General features: G+C 50.8%; 1 protein-coding gene across 1 annotated transcript in view; it reads right to left on the bottom strand.

Annotated features, from left to right (window-relative positions):
• The window catches only part of Plcg2 (phospholipase C gamma 2), a 123,228-nt gene that overhangs the window by 17,386 nt on the left and 88,554 nt on the right, over positions 1-17,288 (bottom strand). The window contains exons 21-30 of the mRNA XM_075977421.1: positions 17,118-17,189; positions 14,288-14,397; positions 11,424-11,520; positions 10,135-10,201; positions 8,334-8,491; positions 7,154-7,256; positions 5,229-5,438; positions 3,585-3,730; positions 2,629-2,743; positions 1,524-1,691 (exon numbers count right to left, since the gene is read on the bottom strand). Coding sequence (XP_075833536.1) covers positions 1,524-1,691; positions 2,629-2,743; positions 3,585-3,730; positions 5,229-5,438; positions 7,154-7,256; positions 8,334-8,491; positions 10,135-10,201; positions 11,424-11,520; positions 14,288-14,397; positions 17,118-17,189 — 1,246 coding nt within the window. The remainder of the gene's footprint in view (positions 1-1,523; positions 1,692-2,628; positions 2,744-3,584; positions 3,731-5,228; positions 5,439-7,153; positions 7,257-8,333; positions 8,492-10,134; positions 10,202-11,423; positions 11,521-14,287; positions 14,398-17,117; positions 17,190-17,288) is intronic.

Below are 17,288 nucleotides of genomic sequence, written 5' to 3'. Positions count from 1 at the left end.
GGTGGACCCAGCAATCAGCATCCTCTAGCAGGAGGGGCTCTCAAGGAGTGAGGGAAATGACTGGAGAAGCTGAGAGAATTTATGAGAGAAGAGGCGGCCTGGTCCAAGTTTTCAAAAGGCCCAGTTCAGCACAGAGTAGAGCCCAGGCTTCCAAACATCAAAAGACAGTAATTTGATAGAAATGACAAAAATGATAGTAATTTCTTTCTCTTGAAAAATGACTGCTCTGGGAACCCAGGAAACAGTGGCCTCCTGGGGAATCCGGAAGGATCTGTGAGGTATGTCTCGTGAATCAGTAATGCTGGGGATAAAGAAGGAAGATATTCGCCATGAAGCTGGCATATGTGTTGGATCATATGTGAAATCCAGGGAGGAAAGAACAGAGAGAAAATATATCACTTAAGGATGGCCACCTTCCATGAACTGCCAGGTCTGGCAAGACAGTCTTAGCTGCCCTTGGAAAAATTCAATACAGCAAGTTTTGGTTGTTTTTCTTTTCTTTTTTTTCCATACTTTTGAATTGTTTGAGAATGTCATATACGTACATAGTGTGCTTTGATCAAATCCAACCTAGTTCCTCCCAACCAGCCCCCCACCAACTTCATGCACTCTCTATTTTAAACCCTCTGGGTGCACTTATGCATGGGTATGGGACCACCTATCGGAGCTGGGCTGGGTAACCTCTCAGGGACCGAGTCCCTGAAGAAGATGGGGCTTTCCCTCTCCCAGCAGCCACCAGTTGCTAACAACTCCTCAGCAAGGAGTGGGACTTCATGAGCCCTGACTCCATCTGTGCTGTGATTTGGGTTGGCTTGATATTGTACCCATCTTGTCTGGAGTTCTGATAATCTATCTCCTGTTCTTCAATGATCCCTGAGCTTTTGGGGAGGGGTAACATAGATGTCATAGAATAACATAGATGACATAGAACCAAGCACCCCACAGTCTCTTATTCTCTGCATTTATAACCATCTACCTCAAAAAGAAGCTTCTCTGATGAGGGCTGAGAGATGCCCAGATATATGGGTTTTTTATGTGGCTGGCTTTGACTGGGCCTTCGTAGGGCAGGAGGGGGTTTTGTATTGTGTTCGGCATGAAAATAAATCCAAGAATTAGGTCAACCTCCAAGTCTTGTAGAAGATGGTAAATTCAGAATGCTTAAGAGAGCTAGAGCCTGTGTTTGCTCAGGGCCTCATTCTTAGGGTACTGGCCAGAGTCACGCATGGCTTGTGGAAGAACGTATTTCTTCACCTGCTAATGAAGACAAACTGCCTGAGGCAACTCACAATGAAATCAAACAGTGCCTGGTTGAAGATGGAGTAACTGATGCTTTGCTCACTGATAGCTAAAGGACTCAGCCTTTCTCCACGTTCTCCCCACCCTCATGCTTACTGCCCACCTGACTGGCTTTGTTGTGACTTAACCTTTGCCGGGAAAGACGCTGGCATGTTCTTTTTACAGCCTGCAGCACAGACCAAAGAACTTGGCTCCCCACATGGAACATCTTTGCTAATGGTCCTTACCTGACTTGATCCCTTTAATGGGGTACGTGGCATGAGCCAGGAAGTTGGGGTCACTGAACATATCCTCCTCATACACCACAAAGCGGAGGAACGCAAGGTTTGGATCATAAATTTCAAATGTCACCTTCTCCTGCGTTGGAGCCCAGACAGGGCTGAGGCCGTTGTCGTCTGGAAAAGACCAAAACTTGTTACCAATTCATGTGCCCTGCCTCCTCAGGGTAAGCCAGACTCTGCAGCCTCAGCTTCAAATCCCTCCACAGTCTGGCAAATCAATTCGCATCCACACCCTAGTCCAAGAAACCCTGAAGGGTTATATTTGTTATTTCCTTCCCAACAAGCAATCCTGCTGCAGGCCAACCTTCTGTGAGCAGAGGAAGACGCTGCCGCTTCACCCAACTCACCTTGTGGGATAGGAGAAGGGAAGGGAAGTGGGGCAGGGGTAGGACAGAATTCAGTGCAGGGGTACCAAGAAAAGGGGGGAGCAGAGCCCCTGTGAGCCGCACCCCTTGGCCCGAAGAAAAAAGTGAGCTGGGGGTCTCAGAAGTGTGCTGGGCATTCTCATGGATGACCAGCCTTATAAGGCAAGACCCACAGCAAACCTGCCACCCTATCAAAGGCCAGTTTAATTGCTGTGCACCTGAGTTGTTCCCTTAGGGTGTCTAGCAGGCAGGTGGCTCTGATTCCTCAACGAGAGGTTGGGGGAGTTGGGAGGGCTGGAGAACAGCAAAAGTACATCATAAAATCCCCAAGGAACAGTAACCCACTTAGGAGTCTCCTCCCTTAACCTTCAAATGGAAGAACTAGCGGGATGACCCAGGTTCAGAGCCCAGAGTTCGGGTCCGAGCCAAGCCCATGTCTGTAAAGCAGTGCTGAGGGAGACACAGGTAGACCCCTGGAGCCTAGCGGCCAGCCAATGTGCCTACAGACCAGCCAATGTGTCTACCAGCCAGCCAATGTGGCTGAATTGATGAGCTCCAGGTTCACAGAGAGATCCTGGCTGGTAAACTAGGGTGGAGAATGATCGAGGGAGTCATGTGATTGTTGACCTCTGACCTCTGCAAGTACCTGGGCACACCCACACAAACAGAAAGGGCCAGCTACTTACTCACAACCGTCGTCTTGAACTTGTTGCTGTCGTACTCGGCTCCACAGATTTCCACCTCCACAAAGGGACAGGCGATACTCCGCCCTAGTTTGGGGAGGTGGCGTGCACCAAGGACCTAGGACACGGAAGGCAAGGACTGGAACTTCCTGGATCCACACAGCAGTGCTTTGTGGATTCTTTTAGGATTCCAGAGTCAGACTGCAAAAGTTCACAGCTAGCCTTATCCCGTGGAGAAGTCACCACAGCACCCAGAAGCGTGGATGCCGATCCACTAACCGTCACTGTCTGATGATAGGGAGAGGCAGTAGCTTCCCAGACCTTGACCAGAGCTGAGGCCATGTGACTCAGCCGGAGAGACTCACCTGAGCACAGGTACATGGCTACCCTGACAGTGCATTTCGCAGATGGGGAAAGTGGGGTGATCTATTTATAGCGAACCCTTACACAGCCTTTGCTTCCTGCATTTCTAAAATGAGGTCTCTTTCATCCCAAACTAGCTTCAAACCTGTTATGTAGACAAGGCTGGCCTCACTCACCTTCATGACAATCCTCCCACCTCTGTTTCCCTGGTGCTCCCAGAGCTTCATGCATGTTGGACAAACACTCCTAAAAACAAAGCTACATCTCCAGCCCATCTCATCTAAACTTCCTGGGTCTTCCAAACTCTCTCCCACATCTTCCCCAAGTGCTAAGGACTGGATTATAAGAGACCTCTGGCCTCTCCAAGGCAAAGGGGAGATGAACACCCCTCTTGGCCAGAGGCTGACCTCACAGGCGCTCCAAGTGCACATCTCACACCCAGACAAGGGTGAGTGACTGGAAGGGTTTACAGAGAGTCAGCCCAGAATGATCCTGGTGAACCACATGAGCCTGAAGTGCTGTCGAGACGGCAATGGCTGAACAGAGCCAAGAGTGTCACCAGTGTCCAAGGAGACCCGCCCAGCTGCCCGCTCTACCTTGACAGTGAGCGTCATCAGGATCTTCCTCTGGGACTCGGGTGGCATCGGGTCGTACTTCTCCGACCGCATGCTCTCAGGCTGAAGGACATAGCCCGTCCGCCCATTGAGTGAAAACAGTGCGTGGTTCATCTGCATGTACCTGTCTAAGAGGAGAGAGCAGGGATGCTACGGGGCAGCCGGGGAGCACCAGCTTCCAGGCACTCGTGGACATGGGTTACACGGCCTCCCTATGATGATTTCAACTGTTCCAAAAGAACATCCGACCCCAAGGAAACATGGAGGGCATTTAAAAAACAACCCCGCATCAGAAAAACAAAAAATCTTGAAACTTTACTAAGTTAGAATCTACTATAAAGGGATGTCGATCAGGGTAGAGCACCTGCTTGGCACATGCAAGCCCCAAGCTCCAACCCCAGCACTTAGGAACACTGCCAGGTAAACCGTTAGAATCCAAGGTGGCTCAGAAAGCAGCCATGCAAGCCTGATGACCTGGGTGAGGTCCCCAGAACCCACAAAGAGATGGAAGGAGAGATTCTACAAAGATGTCCTCCGACTGTCCCACGTGTGCCATGGCATACACGACCACACATACACACACAATAGTAGATTTGTTTTAACAGTCAGTGGTCTCAGTTCAAATAACAGGCAGATATTCAAAGGAATATAAGAAGCCAGCTTGATGGGATGCGTTGGGCAAGAGGATTCATCGCTTTGCAGGAAGACCAAGGCAAACATCCCTTGAGTTGGTGAGGGGGAAAAGGCTAATGTCAACACCTTGACTCAAAGTACAATTTAACGTCCGTTTTCAGCCGATGGGCAAAGATCGGAAGAACCTCATAAAACTACAGGCGTGAAATCACACCAGAAGGCAGTGTCCATGCTTCCACCCAGTCTAGAGGAGGAACTGGGGCAAGCACCAGGAGACAGGCGCTCAGTGGACCTCCTCAAGGCAGTTCATCAAAGTGAGAGCTTCTTGGGAACCGCCCCGTGAGTAAAGGATGTCTGCCCCACAGCTGGGCACTAAGACCAGGAACAAGGTTCATGGGAGACCCAGGAGGCATTGGCATCTATGGTAGATGGGGATGGCACCTGACCTTCAGATGCCTAGAGCTGGGCTGGGCCGGGCCAGCTGTTAAATGAACTTCATCTCCCTTCTGTGGGATCCAAGTAGCTATAAGAGAATCCACAGGATGCAAAGAGCGGAGTCCAAGAATTTGTGTGCATGAGTTTCCCTACTATGGAAAGAGAGAGAGGGGGGGGGGGCGAGTGTGTGTGTGAGCCTGAAGCCCTTAGAAAGGAAACACCACACAAAGAGGAGGGATAAGGCAACCATAGAACTCTTGGGTTCAGCCAAGCCTCAGGCTGCAAACCAATGCTACACTTACTAGTTAAAGAAGTTATTTTGTTTCCTTCCTAAGCCACAGTGACAACTCTTCTGTCACTCATGAGCTTGAAGCCAACTTCAGTCAGGTGTCCACTCAGCTCAGGCGCTTTGCACTATCCCACCTTCAAGTTCAGCTTTGTCGGGCCAGCCCAATCACTTGTTCAGAAACACCACACCCACCAGCCGCCCAGCTGACTTGACCAGCTGTGACAGGGCCACTGCCCGGCCTGGACAGGCTAGCCACTGTAGTCCCTTACCTGCCGTCTGGAAATTGAGCGCCACCATCTGGGAGCCACACAGCCACAGGCGGAAGGGGTCATAGTTTGAAGAGTCAACTCTCTGTCCCTTTGGGTAGACACGCGTCAGGCCCTTCTGATTATACCGTAATAGATCGATGGGCTTCTGCCGGACAATGCTGTCCGCCTTTGTCTCCACAAAGGAGCGGATTTCTCGGAAGTCTGGGTTTTCTGCAGAGAGGAGGTGGTGGTTTAAATAAGTATGGCCTCCATAGTGGCCTCATCGAAGTAGGTGTGGCCTTGGTGGAGGAACTGTGTCACCTGGAGTGGGCTTTGAGGTTTCAAGGGCCTAAGCCTGGCCCAGTGGTGCTCTCTCTCTCTTGCCTAAGGATCCATACGCAGAATCCTCAGCTACCTCTCCAGCACCATGTCTGCATGTATGCTACCAGGCTTCCTGCCATGATAACAATGGACTAAACCTCTGAATCTATAAATCAGCCTAGTTAAATGTTTTCCTTTATAACAGTTGTCACAGCCATAGCGTCTCTTTACAGCAGTAGAACATTGACCAAGACAGAGGAGGTCACCCTTGCTTCTGGGCACAATGATGGAGGCCCCGGTAACAAAAGGAAACCAGTATTCTCTTGAAAAGACGCTGAAGGGATAGGAAGATTGCCCCTCGGTAAAGCGCCAAGTATGCAAGCAGGTCTTGAGTTTGAGCCCACAAGTTATGAGGAAAGGCCAGGCACGGCAGTGTGTACTTGCAGTCCCAGTATGTGGGACTTGCAGAAGGCAGATCCACAGAGCTAGCTGGCCAGCCAGTCTACCAGCTTGCTGATTCCAAGCCCAGTGGCAGAGTCCATCTCATAAAAAGAAAGTAAGAAAGAAAGGAGGGAGGGAGGGAGGGAGGGAGGGAGGGAGGGAGGGAGGGAGGGAGGGAGGGAAAACAAGATGGACAGATGAGGAACAACAGCCAAGACTGGCCCCTGGCCTCCACACATACAACTACAGACACCCACCATGATAGGTCATTTTAATTGTCAATCTGACACAAGCTGGAATGACCTGAGCAGAGAATCTCAGCGAGGGCCTATCTAGATCAGGTTAGCCTATTGGCACATCTGTAGGGATGGTCTTGACTGTCGTATCTGATGTGGGTAGCCCCAACCTGAAAGTGGGCAGCACCGTTCCCTGGCTTGGGGCTCTGGACTGTGTGAGCACGGAGAAAGCTAGCTACGTACTAGGCATGGATTAGCTTATTCTCTCTCTACGCTCACCCGTGAGTGTAACAAGTGTGACTGTGACGTGACCAGGTATTTTATCACAGCAACGGAATGAGACCAGGGGACATAAGTGAGAATGGCCCCCGTGTACTTGAACACTTAGTCCCCAGTCGGTGGCACTGTTAGGGGAGGTTTAGGAAGTGTGGGGTTTGGTCTTGCTGGAGGACAAGTTTGAGGTTTCAAAGCCTCATGCCTTTCCTCCTGGTTCTCTCTCTCTCTCTCTCTCTCTCTCTCTCTCTCTCTCTCTCTCTCTCTCTCTCATTCCTCTAGAACCTAGAACCCTAAGCCCAAATAATTCTTTGTTCTATGATAAGTTGGCTCAGTTGTCATGTTTTTCCAGAAAAGTTATGAACACACACACACAAAGATACTTAAAGGCAGTGACAATCACATCTTAGCTGGTACCACTTGCCCTTAGCAACGCCTGGCACAACAAAGAGAGTCTCAGGCAATCAAAAGAGACCTGAATGCCCCGCAGCCTTTCCTTCTGAGCAGATTACAATTTGTTTTGTTTCGAACTGCCAATGTCCCGGCTGTGGGGATACCAGAAGGGCTTCCGCCTAGATCCATTAGGAAGCAAAGCGAACGCTTGCCGTACTGTACCGGCCGCACTAGCCTCACAGCAAACCCCAGCTCACCCCCACTGGGTCTCGGGAGACTTACCCAAATGGTCCTTGGTTTTGCTGGTTGGCTTGCAGTAGACAACCAAGTCAGAGAGTTCGATGGCGATGGACTGGTTCCTCTCCCAGTACTTCATGTTGTTCTCCTGTGGAAACGGGTACCAGGACAGCGCTGAGCCAGCATCTGCACCATGCCATGCTCAGCCAGCACCTGTACCATGCCATGCTCCTGGAACACCCAGGCAGCTCTCCCACACACAGCCTAAACACCCAGGGATGGGTGCTTTCCTATCCTGAAGACAAATCCCCCTCCCTCTATCCTCTGAAGATTCTCCACCGTGCATGGGCTGGAGAGAATGCCCAATGGTTAGCGCAGCTCACTGTGCAACCGTATCAACATGCGTTCAGATCCCAGCACCCACCTAAGAAGCCAGGTGTGGCCCTTCACAACTGCAACCTCAACACTGTGGTGGGGAAGAAGCAGGAGGATTACTAGGGCTTTCTGTTGCCAGTCTGACCCCCCCCCCAAAAAAAACCTAAGTTCCAGGTTGAGCATGAAAGCCTGCCTCAAAGGGCTACATGAAGGAGAAACAGAGGATGGGACCCAACACCCTCCTCTGCCTTCCACACCCAAACATGGGCTCTCCTAGCCAAGCTCAGTGCAGAAGGCAGTCTCCTCTGGCCCAGAGCCCAGCACACGGACTAGGGGAAGGAAGAGCCCCCTCCACACACCCACTGTACCCCTATACAATGCCGTCAAGCTCCTACACAGAGCTGCCTTCTCACACAGCTCCAGACTCTAGCAGCCTCCTGAGAGAATGCTTTTCAGAAGTGCATCAGCGTCTAGGAGGTCACTGGCTTCCAGCCTCCTATGCTGAGTGCTTTAGGGATATTGTCTAGGTTGGTCCATACATCCCAAGAGACAGAATTACCTCCAACTCTGAACTATACAGCCAATGTCAAGACCAGATTTGTCTGGTCTTGCTGGCCTAACCCTAAGTTCCTGCTTTTACCCTGCCTGTCCCATGTTAGAACTCTGTCATCAATGGCCCCTCGATTAGAAATGGTGCCACTAAGTGCCTCCTGTAGCCAACACCAGAGTTTAGAATCCAGGGTCCCTCTGAAATATAACAATGGCCTCTGAACCCATGTCTGGCCTCGGCAGAGCAGCATAGGCTGGGACAGGCAGACCCCCTGTTCCCCTGTGTGCTTGGGTGACTCACCTTGGTGTCAATCTTCCACGTGATCTCGCGGATGCTCTGAAACCACTCAAACAGCTCCTCCACGCGATCAGTTGCAAACTCCACAGGAGGGTCCCCCTGCTTCTTCGGTTCCAGGACGAAGACAAATGCTTTCTGGTTCTTACCCTGGGGGATTTTCACTGTAGACAGAGGGTAAGGAAAGTCCTGATGGGCCCAACAGCTAACCACAGAGACCGTATTTCACACTGTCCTCCTCTCTAGGGACCTCGCCAGAGCTGCCACAGCTACCATCACAGTCCACGCTGATGGGGATCCCTGCCTTCCAGCAGGCAGTATCTGAACCTTTTGTACACGTTAGTGCTAAAGGTGAGCACTGGGCTGAGTTGTGGCCTCCAAAAAGCTATGTCAGACCTCCGTCCCTATGAATGTAAACTTATTCAGAAATGGAATTTCCACCAATGTACCAACTATCTCAAGGTAAGATTGCTGCACCTAGGATAAATCCTAATTCCAAGGAAAAACGTCCCTAGAAGACAAAGGAGGGGGTAAGAGTGGAGACCCAGACAGAGAGACAGCCATGGGAGGATGGAGAAAGGTTGGGAACCATGTGGCCACAAGGTGGTGCATACCAAGGTGGCCTGCAGGTGACAAGTAAAGAAGGTAACTTTAGGGAGGAACACCATGGTTACCCTGATCTGCCCAGCATTGGCGGCAGCACTTTCTGAGGTTACATCCCCAGCAGAAGACTACACTGTGTGTTTTCTAGCCTTTAGCAAACCTCGGGGGGACCTGGGGACACTAGACCTGTTACATTCATCTTACAGTGAGCTCGAGAAACTGAGGCGCAACAGACAGCAACATTTGGGAAGTCACGCTGGCAGAGCTGAAAGGCGGATCCAACCTAATGACAAGCCCCCCACAGCTGAGTGACAGTGTCATGTCTCCTAACAGGACAATGCAGGGAAGGGGGCAACACAGGGCATGAGCTACAAAGGTGAGAACAGAGTCCCGTTGCATCTGGGAACTTGCCAGGGACTTACCATCTTCTCACCTGAAGCAAAACCCCTCCACCTTCCCTGCCAGAGTCCCAGGCCGGGAAAAGGGGGAAGAAAATAAAGGCAGAAATAAAGTGTTGGCCGTACTGGGAAGGGGATCTCAGGATTGCTATCACGGAAATCTGGGGGGACCATGCTCGGGCCTCCCCAGGAAAGGGGGGACCCAGTTCAAGAATCAGTGGGCTGTGGGAACTCGGAGCTCAGCCGAGAAAGGAGCTTGGCCTTTATGCCTGGACCTATCTTCCTTGCGTACTTGCAGCTGCAGCCTTGGAAGCTGCAATGCACACACTTAAATGTGCGCAGGCCCTGAACATGGGGAGCTGCGCCGTGCAAATCATTGCTTCTCTCCCCGCAGATCACGTCCCTGGCGGCACACACGCTGAGGGCGGGACCAGAGAGAAGAGACGGGCACTCAGCCTTAGAAGCTTAGAGGCCAAAACTTCCAACCCCATGATCCACCACAGGCTGACCAAGAAACAGCTGAGCTCTCTGAAAAGCACGCAGACACGGGCAGATGTTGACGGGATGACAACAGCTGGGTCACCGGTGCTCTTAGGGGCCAGGCGGCCCTGTGTGAGCAGATGGTAGCAGCGGGCTCAGGGCCCCGTCGGTTCCCATGCATTTGACTTTAGGCATCACGCCCCCTAAGTTTGGAGGCACAGGACTAATGCCAGCCACCTCTCTGCTTGGGCTATCCTGAAGTCAGGCTTGGCGGGGTGGAATGGGTGGATCTGGAATGGCATCAGGCTAAGAAAACGTGTACATACCAACATTGTAGGTATTAAGGTCCAATATGCCTCTGCAGAGAGACCCGAGGGGATTGTCTTCAATAATCTGTGAGGAAACAAAACCCAATTCTCAGTAGTCATAAACAGAATAATAAAACGACAACCGGTTTCTGGAGCAGGCCATTTAGCGCCACCACGACCCGTTGGCGTTGCTGAAAATGCATATTCATTACAGCGTCCGCAGGGAGGGCACTAACACCAAAGCAGAGAGGACGGGGACCCAGCAGCGCTGAGGCGCCCATGGTCCCTGTGTCGCATTTTCCAATCCACAGAAACACACCTTGTGAACTCTCGGACAAATTTCAAACCCCAGCGCAGAGCCCTTATCTGATCCGCATTTGAAACGAGACCATTTGGCCCGCTGCTCCTCCAGCTCAAGAGCCTTCTGTGGCTCCCCATGTCCTCTGGAAAACAGCAGCTGGGGCCGGCCATCTGGTTTCCGAGGCTCTCCAAGCCTTGGGCAAAGCCCTGTTGCACCCTGGAAACATCCTGAGGTCCAGCTGAGATGGAGAAGCTGCTGCCATTGTTGTATATTCCAGCCTCCTCTGCCAGCCTTGTGATGGCACAGAGAGACAGGGAGGGCTCCTAGCCCTGGCCCTGTTCCAATCTAGGCATCCTGGATACAACTGGCTTCCCATCACCACATTCTGGTTTAGGTTGTGCCTCCCTATGCCCACCGCTTGCGAATGAACTCCAGCTTCACTTTTAAAGCTCCAATGTTCCTTCCTCCAGGAAGCCCTTCCTGATTGCCTTGCCATTTTAGGGAATAAACACCACGGGCTCCAAAGGATTGTATGTCCACGTCACATACAGATGTGGCAGGCTGGTGGAGTCAAGGGGTCACCTCCTTCTACTGAGAGCATCCTGATCACAGGTGGCTAGGTACCGAAGCCTGGCTTACAAATTCACCAGAAGGCCCCATCTCACCTTCCAGCAAGGCACAGTTTCTTCCTCATGCCAAGCACGTTCTGCATGTCTGGCTTCCTAAACCGAACGTGTTTCATTTGCACATTGCTTTGAGCAGAGGACAAATTCCCTGTCTGGCTACTTCCACTCCCGTGGGAATTCTCCTCCTGTGCTTTTCAGCCCAGGACCGCCTGATTAAAACACAACCGGCTCGTCATGGAGACTTTCACCCACTGCAACTTGGGGCCAGTCCCAATTTCTGTATCACTCTGCCTGCTCCACTGCCAAATTCTGCAGAGACATCCCCGAGAGAGCTCAAGGGACTCCTCCAGAGGCCTCAGCAACAGATGATGGAGACATACCTGCTTCTCCATCTCTTCAGCATCACCTGCTGAGATATCCTCAACATAGTTGGATGGGAAGTACTGCTGGATCCGGGTCCCGTAGTCCCCTTTCCACCTGTGGAGAAGCACGGACACCTAAGGCTTAGCTGGCTCACCTCTGGAGGGGCCAAGTGACCAGAGAGGGCTGTCACGATCTGTGTGTGACAACAGCATGTCCAAGGGAGTCTGTGCCTTTTAAAAACACTTATGGTCGGATGGCTGAAAACTCCTGACTGGACTGTGGTATTGGCAACACTATGTGAAGTCGAAGCTTTCAGAGATTTAGCAGGGGCCAAGGCCCTCCCAGAGATCAGCTGCCCCATCTGTGGGATGGTTCTGGGGAAGTTCTGGGGCCAAATGGCCTGCAATGAAACCCTTGTTGCTTGGGGCTGGAGAGATGGCTCAGCATCCATAACAGGTAGCTATAACTCCAGCTCCATGGGATCTTCTGCCCTCTTCTGGCCTCCATGGGCACTGCACTCTCGGGCACATACACAGAGAGGCATATATTTACTCATATGTAAAAAGTAATAAAAATAAATACTTTTGAAAAAGAAATCCCAGTTTCTTTGGGGACTACACCAGTGTTCTGTATTGCAGGCTCCTCATCTGTAAAATGGGACAATGCTGGAGCCGCTTGGAATTTATTAGAACTGTCTAGGTCTCTGTATGCCAAATGCTTTGAACAGTGTCCAGCACACAGCAGCGGTATGACAGTGTTCATGCTTAGGCTCAGCTCACAGTTCAGTATTAAACAGTCAGAATCTGTGGAAGTGCTGTGACCTTACCATACTGGGTACCCCCACGCTCCCCCACCAAGTCCATTCCTAAGAGCAGGGCCTCCTTCTATCAAACAGGCCACCCACTGGGCTGCTTTTCGCAGCCAGAGGCTCTTATCAAAAGCACTTCCAGCCATACCACATAACAGCTCTCCATCCAAAGTCCAGCCTCCATAGCCTGGCACCACACCCTAGCTGGGTCTGAGCCCAGGGACTGTCTATGACTCAAACTTGACATCTACTCCACAAGGCTCAGCTCCCGGGCCCGATAAGAGGCTACTAACCTGATAACCAAGCCTACTAACTTCCTAGGACTTGTCAGTATCTCCTCTACGGACCCTCTGTGACTGCCCCTGTCTTCTCTGGCCCCTGTGCCGGCCACTGTCCGAGCAGACACACATTAACCTAACGTGGAACAATACATCTCTGCCTTCCCCATTGCCTGAGATCTTCCTCATGGAAACCAGATTTATACACTGCGGCAGTGGTAAGGACTTAATTAACCTCTCCAGCCCGAACAAGCCAGGCAAGGCCACGTGGCACCATCCACACAGTGGCTGCCAAGTGCTAGCCCTTTCTGCACCCCCATCACCCCCTTCCTTTCTGCAGACCATCTTAGGCTTGGACTGCCTGGATTCTAGGACCAAGAACTTTATAACTGTTATCCACATGTAATTTTTAATATTCACACTGCTTTCACTCTCCAAACTGTCTCTGCCTAAACAAAAATTATTCATTCCCCCCAATTGGTTTGGTTTATCAATCCCCAACTGATCTGATACAAATAGACAACTAGGTGGGCCTCTTGCCATCTAAGAAAGAAGTAAGTGGCAGCTGGCATTTACCCACAGCCCCTTGCCAGATGAATCTGTGCTGTCTTTTAATGTATCCCAGACAAAAGCCTTGGAGTTTTAGGAAAGTTCACATCGGAGCTGAGGAAAGGCACGGGACATGACAAGGCCTCCCACATGCTGAAGAACAATGTGACGTTGGAGTTCTCACCAAGGTTTACCCATACTCCCTCCCCCGGGTGCCTGGGGACTCCCCAGATCCAGGGACAAAAGAATGGTGGAGGATCACCTAGAGTTGAGAGTGATTTCTGGCTGTTCCACCCAGAGGGGAGAGTCTTGGGTACTGCCAAGCTCCTGCCCGGGGACAGGAGGTCAGAGGGCACCACTGTGGGGACAGAGACATCAGCAGAGAGACCTAGGGAGGCAGCTCCTCGCCCACTGGTCTGTCTTTGATGTCGGTAAGAACTGGTTTGGAATTAAGGGGGTCTTGCTGCAGGGTATCTGTCTACACTGCCTGAAGATGTGTCTATGTTTTGTTTCACCTGCCTAAGGCACCTGTGTTTAATAAAGAGCTGAATGGCCAATAGCTAGGCAGGAGGGAAGAGGCGGGGCTCCGAGCAGAGAGAGGAACTCAGGGGGATGTATCTAGGCACTCATATAGAGGACCCAGGCTCAATTCCCAGCACCCACATGGTGGCTCCAAACCATCTGTAACTTCATTTGCAGGGGTTTCGATGCTCTGGGCTGGACTGAGTACCTGCATGTGCATGGTGCACATACGGACAAATAGACACACATAGAGACATAAGCGTTTTAGGTTTCTTTTCTTTTTCAGTCACACACAGGCTGTATAATCGCTGGAGCCCGCACAATGACTACACTGCCTTGGGAAGTCTCGATGGCTGTGTCAGCCACGTGCGACCCAAAGCAGTCTTCGCTTCATGGGACTGTCAGGAAGATTGGATTAGGCAACGTAGCAATTAGCAGAGTGCCTGGCGTACAAAAGGACCTCAACAAACAGCAGGTGCCATTGCAACAATACAGTGAGTTTATGGTGATATGGACTGTATTATATGACGCACTGCAACAGTGTTCTTTATCTATTTTTCCAAAGGGCCCATGCACAGAAACACCATCTCAGGGACTTAGCACAATAGGTCAAAGCCAGTTGGAATGTGAGACACAAGAGAGCTCAGAACTCCGCCCAGCTCCTTAGAGTCACCACAAGAAACCAGCCAAGTTAGCCTCCAAGATTCCCCATCCCCATACTTACCATCCCCCTGGCTCCTTGGAGACATTGTGGATAAGGGCACCACGGCAGAAGGTCAACTCATCGCTGCGCTTGGCTTTGTAGTCATAGAGCGCTTTCACAGTCCTCTGAGGCTTTGGGGGAAAACAGGAAGAAAAAGGACAGTTGGGAGACAGGAGTAGACACGGGGAAGCTGAACCTGTACCATTAAATTCTCATTAGGAAGCGAAAGATGTTGGCGGCCAAGGTTACAGAGCCATCTGCTGGCAAGAGTTGGTATTGCATAGGAGCCAAAGTCAAGCAAAGTTACCAGGAAGTGGGAGAGAGACGAGTAACCTAACAAGGAGAAAGGGTCCATGGACAAAGGTGCAACATTGCTAATTTCTCAACACAACCTCTTAGATTCAGCCACAACCACCACCTCAGAAGTCCCCAAAGAGCAACTTTACTCAATGACTCTCCTAGAATCATACACTGTTTCTTAGATATGCTGGGAACTCGATCACTATTTCTCCTTAGGCGAATGGTTCCCCAATTAACCATCTACACAGCATGGACAGTTGTCAGGAGTAGCTGAGATGCCAGGTGTAGTGGTGCCTACCCGTAGCCCCAGTATCTGAGAGGCTGAGGCAGGAGGATCACAAGTTCAAGACCTGCCTGAACGAAACAATGAGACTCTGTCTCAACATCCCCCACCCTTTCCCCAGCAAAACAACAAAAGCTGGGCTCAGTATCAGCAGCAAGAAAGACAGGATTTATGTGGGGCAACATTTTCAAGGACTTTTCTAGATGCCTGCTGCTTGACACTAGTAAACACATGGAAAGAATGAACGCCACACAGCATGGAAATACTAATGGGGAACGCTCTAAAACTGTCGAGTACGTTTAGATTCTCAGCTTCCCTCTCCTCCCGGATAAAGGAGACAGGACTCAGGAAAACTACTTCCGGGAGACTAGATGCTGATCAGACCCGGAAGCTGGAACTGTTGCTCAGCCCATTCCAGTCTGTGCAAGCTGGAACCCAATAAACCTCCATTTCCCCATCAGAAACAGCGATCAAAGTTTTATATACTCCACAGGGTTCCTGAGAAAATTCAATGAAATAGTTCATGTGATGATAAAAAAAATAGCTACACCCTGCATTTCCTAGGCATCCACCATTCCGGAGTGTCGTCCTGAACCGTTTACCCGCCACTGGCTCCATTAATTATCACAGACACTTCAACAGGGAGCTGCTCCTACGGTGCCCTTTTTACAGATGAGAAAGCTGGGGCTCAGAGAGATGCAGAGCCTGTCGAAGGCCAAGCAACTAATGAATAGCTGAGCCTAGGTCAATGACTTCAAGCTATTGCCATCCTCTATCAGATTCCATAAATGGCCATGCACCTTCTAGAAGCTCTGTCATGGAGAACTCCAACTGGACACTGGCCAGACTAGTCATGTTCTCCTGCCTCAGGGCATTCTGGTGTAAAGGCCAGAGCCGGGCTCATGGTGACAGGGTGGCACAGTCGTGGCAGAGAGAGAGGACCTCGGACTATAGAGAAATGAGTTAGCCGCTACGTGGACATTTAGGAACATGGCCAAGAGAGCTGGCTTCCAGTCCAGCCGCCTGCAATGAACTCGGCAATAACTGAATAACCTCAATTCCCTCAGCTATAAAACGGGTACCAAAGAGGCACATGCTTTGTGGAGTTGGCATGAGGACCTAACCAAGGCTAAGTGCTTAGAACCACGCTGGACACTTGTCTTCAACACACCTTACATGTTACCACATGCTATCTTGCATGTTATCCTTCTAGTTCTGAGAACGTACCCAGCTCAGCCAAGACAACTCATCTAGACCGTCTTGTCAGGAGGAGGGGGTGCCACTGGAAATGTATCTGAGTGATAAATCACCTGCCTCGCTAGCATACAGGAGGCCTCAGGTTCCATCTCCAGCTCAGGGCTGGGAAATGGGGACTGCGACCTCATTCTTACGGCCCCTGCTCTCCCCTATCATCTGCCTGAAGTTCCTTTGAGACAGTAGCCCCTGATTTGTGAAGCAATGTTTAAAAGGAAAGAGACGCAAAAACGGGGTCCATCACCCTGTAAGGAAGATGGAGGCCAGATCAACGTTCCTCTGCGGGCGCTGGATAAATGTCGAAATCCTACACAGATAGGCAAGCAGTGTCTCATCATAGCGCAGCCTTCCTTCTGAGAAGCTGATGCTAACCTCTGCACATCCCTGCTGGCGCCTTCATTTCTCACTCTAGATCTGCATCCACGAGGGATTCGGAATTTCTTTTTTAAAAAGAAAAGAAACTGCAGTCTTGGATCTCAACAGAACCCACCAGCGAGAGCTGCACCCTAATCGTGTGCCAGACAAAAAAATCCGCTATAGTTCTCTTCTCCGCCCCGGCCTGCCCCACTAAATTTGAGACAGAACCAAAGCAAGGAGGAGCTGGGGGCAAAAAGCAAAATCTACCTCTACCTACATGAATCTATGAGACAGAGGCAGGGTGGAAGTCCGAGATAACATTTGCCTTGCAAGGAGGTCAGCGAAGCAGACATAATTCATAAACATCTCAGGCTCAGTCAGTAAGCAGGAAAAAAAATTATGGAAGATTTTTAATTAGAAGCTATTTGGCCCAAAGGTGGTTCATGGAAACTCGGGATTCTAGCAAGGCAAGGCTGCATGTAGATGAGATTCTATTAACCTCAATGGAACCACATGGCAGTCTGCCCATCATCATCTGTCAAGAGAAATTTTAGTTACGGTCAGATGTTCCAGAACGCTCCCTGTTATAGCTGCTATGGAGACCAGTGGTGGGGCAGGGACTCTCTCTCAATCAAACAGAGGGGACTGGTGCTCTACCATGGAAGGGTTGATTTCACTTGGGTCCACATACATCCTGCTGACGTCATAGAGAGAGTTGATGTCTCTTTCCTGAAAGACAAAAAAAAGAGCAAAGGAAAGTCAATGGAAATGGCTCGGGGAATGTGGCTCAGCGGAAGAAGCCCTTGCCTGGCGTGTGCAAGGCCCTGG

The sequence above is a fragment of the Microtus pennsylvanicus genome, chromosome 6 (genome assembly GCF_037038515.1).
Source record: "Microtus pennsylvanicus isolate mMicPen1 chromosome 6, mMicPen1.hap1, whole genome shotgun sequence".
Taxonomy (NCBI): Eukaryota; Metazoa; Chordata; class Mammalia; order Rodentia; family Cricetidae; genus Microtus; species Microtus pennsylvanicus.
This window is presented reverse-complemented; position numbering and strand designations above follow the sequence as displayed.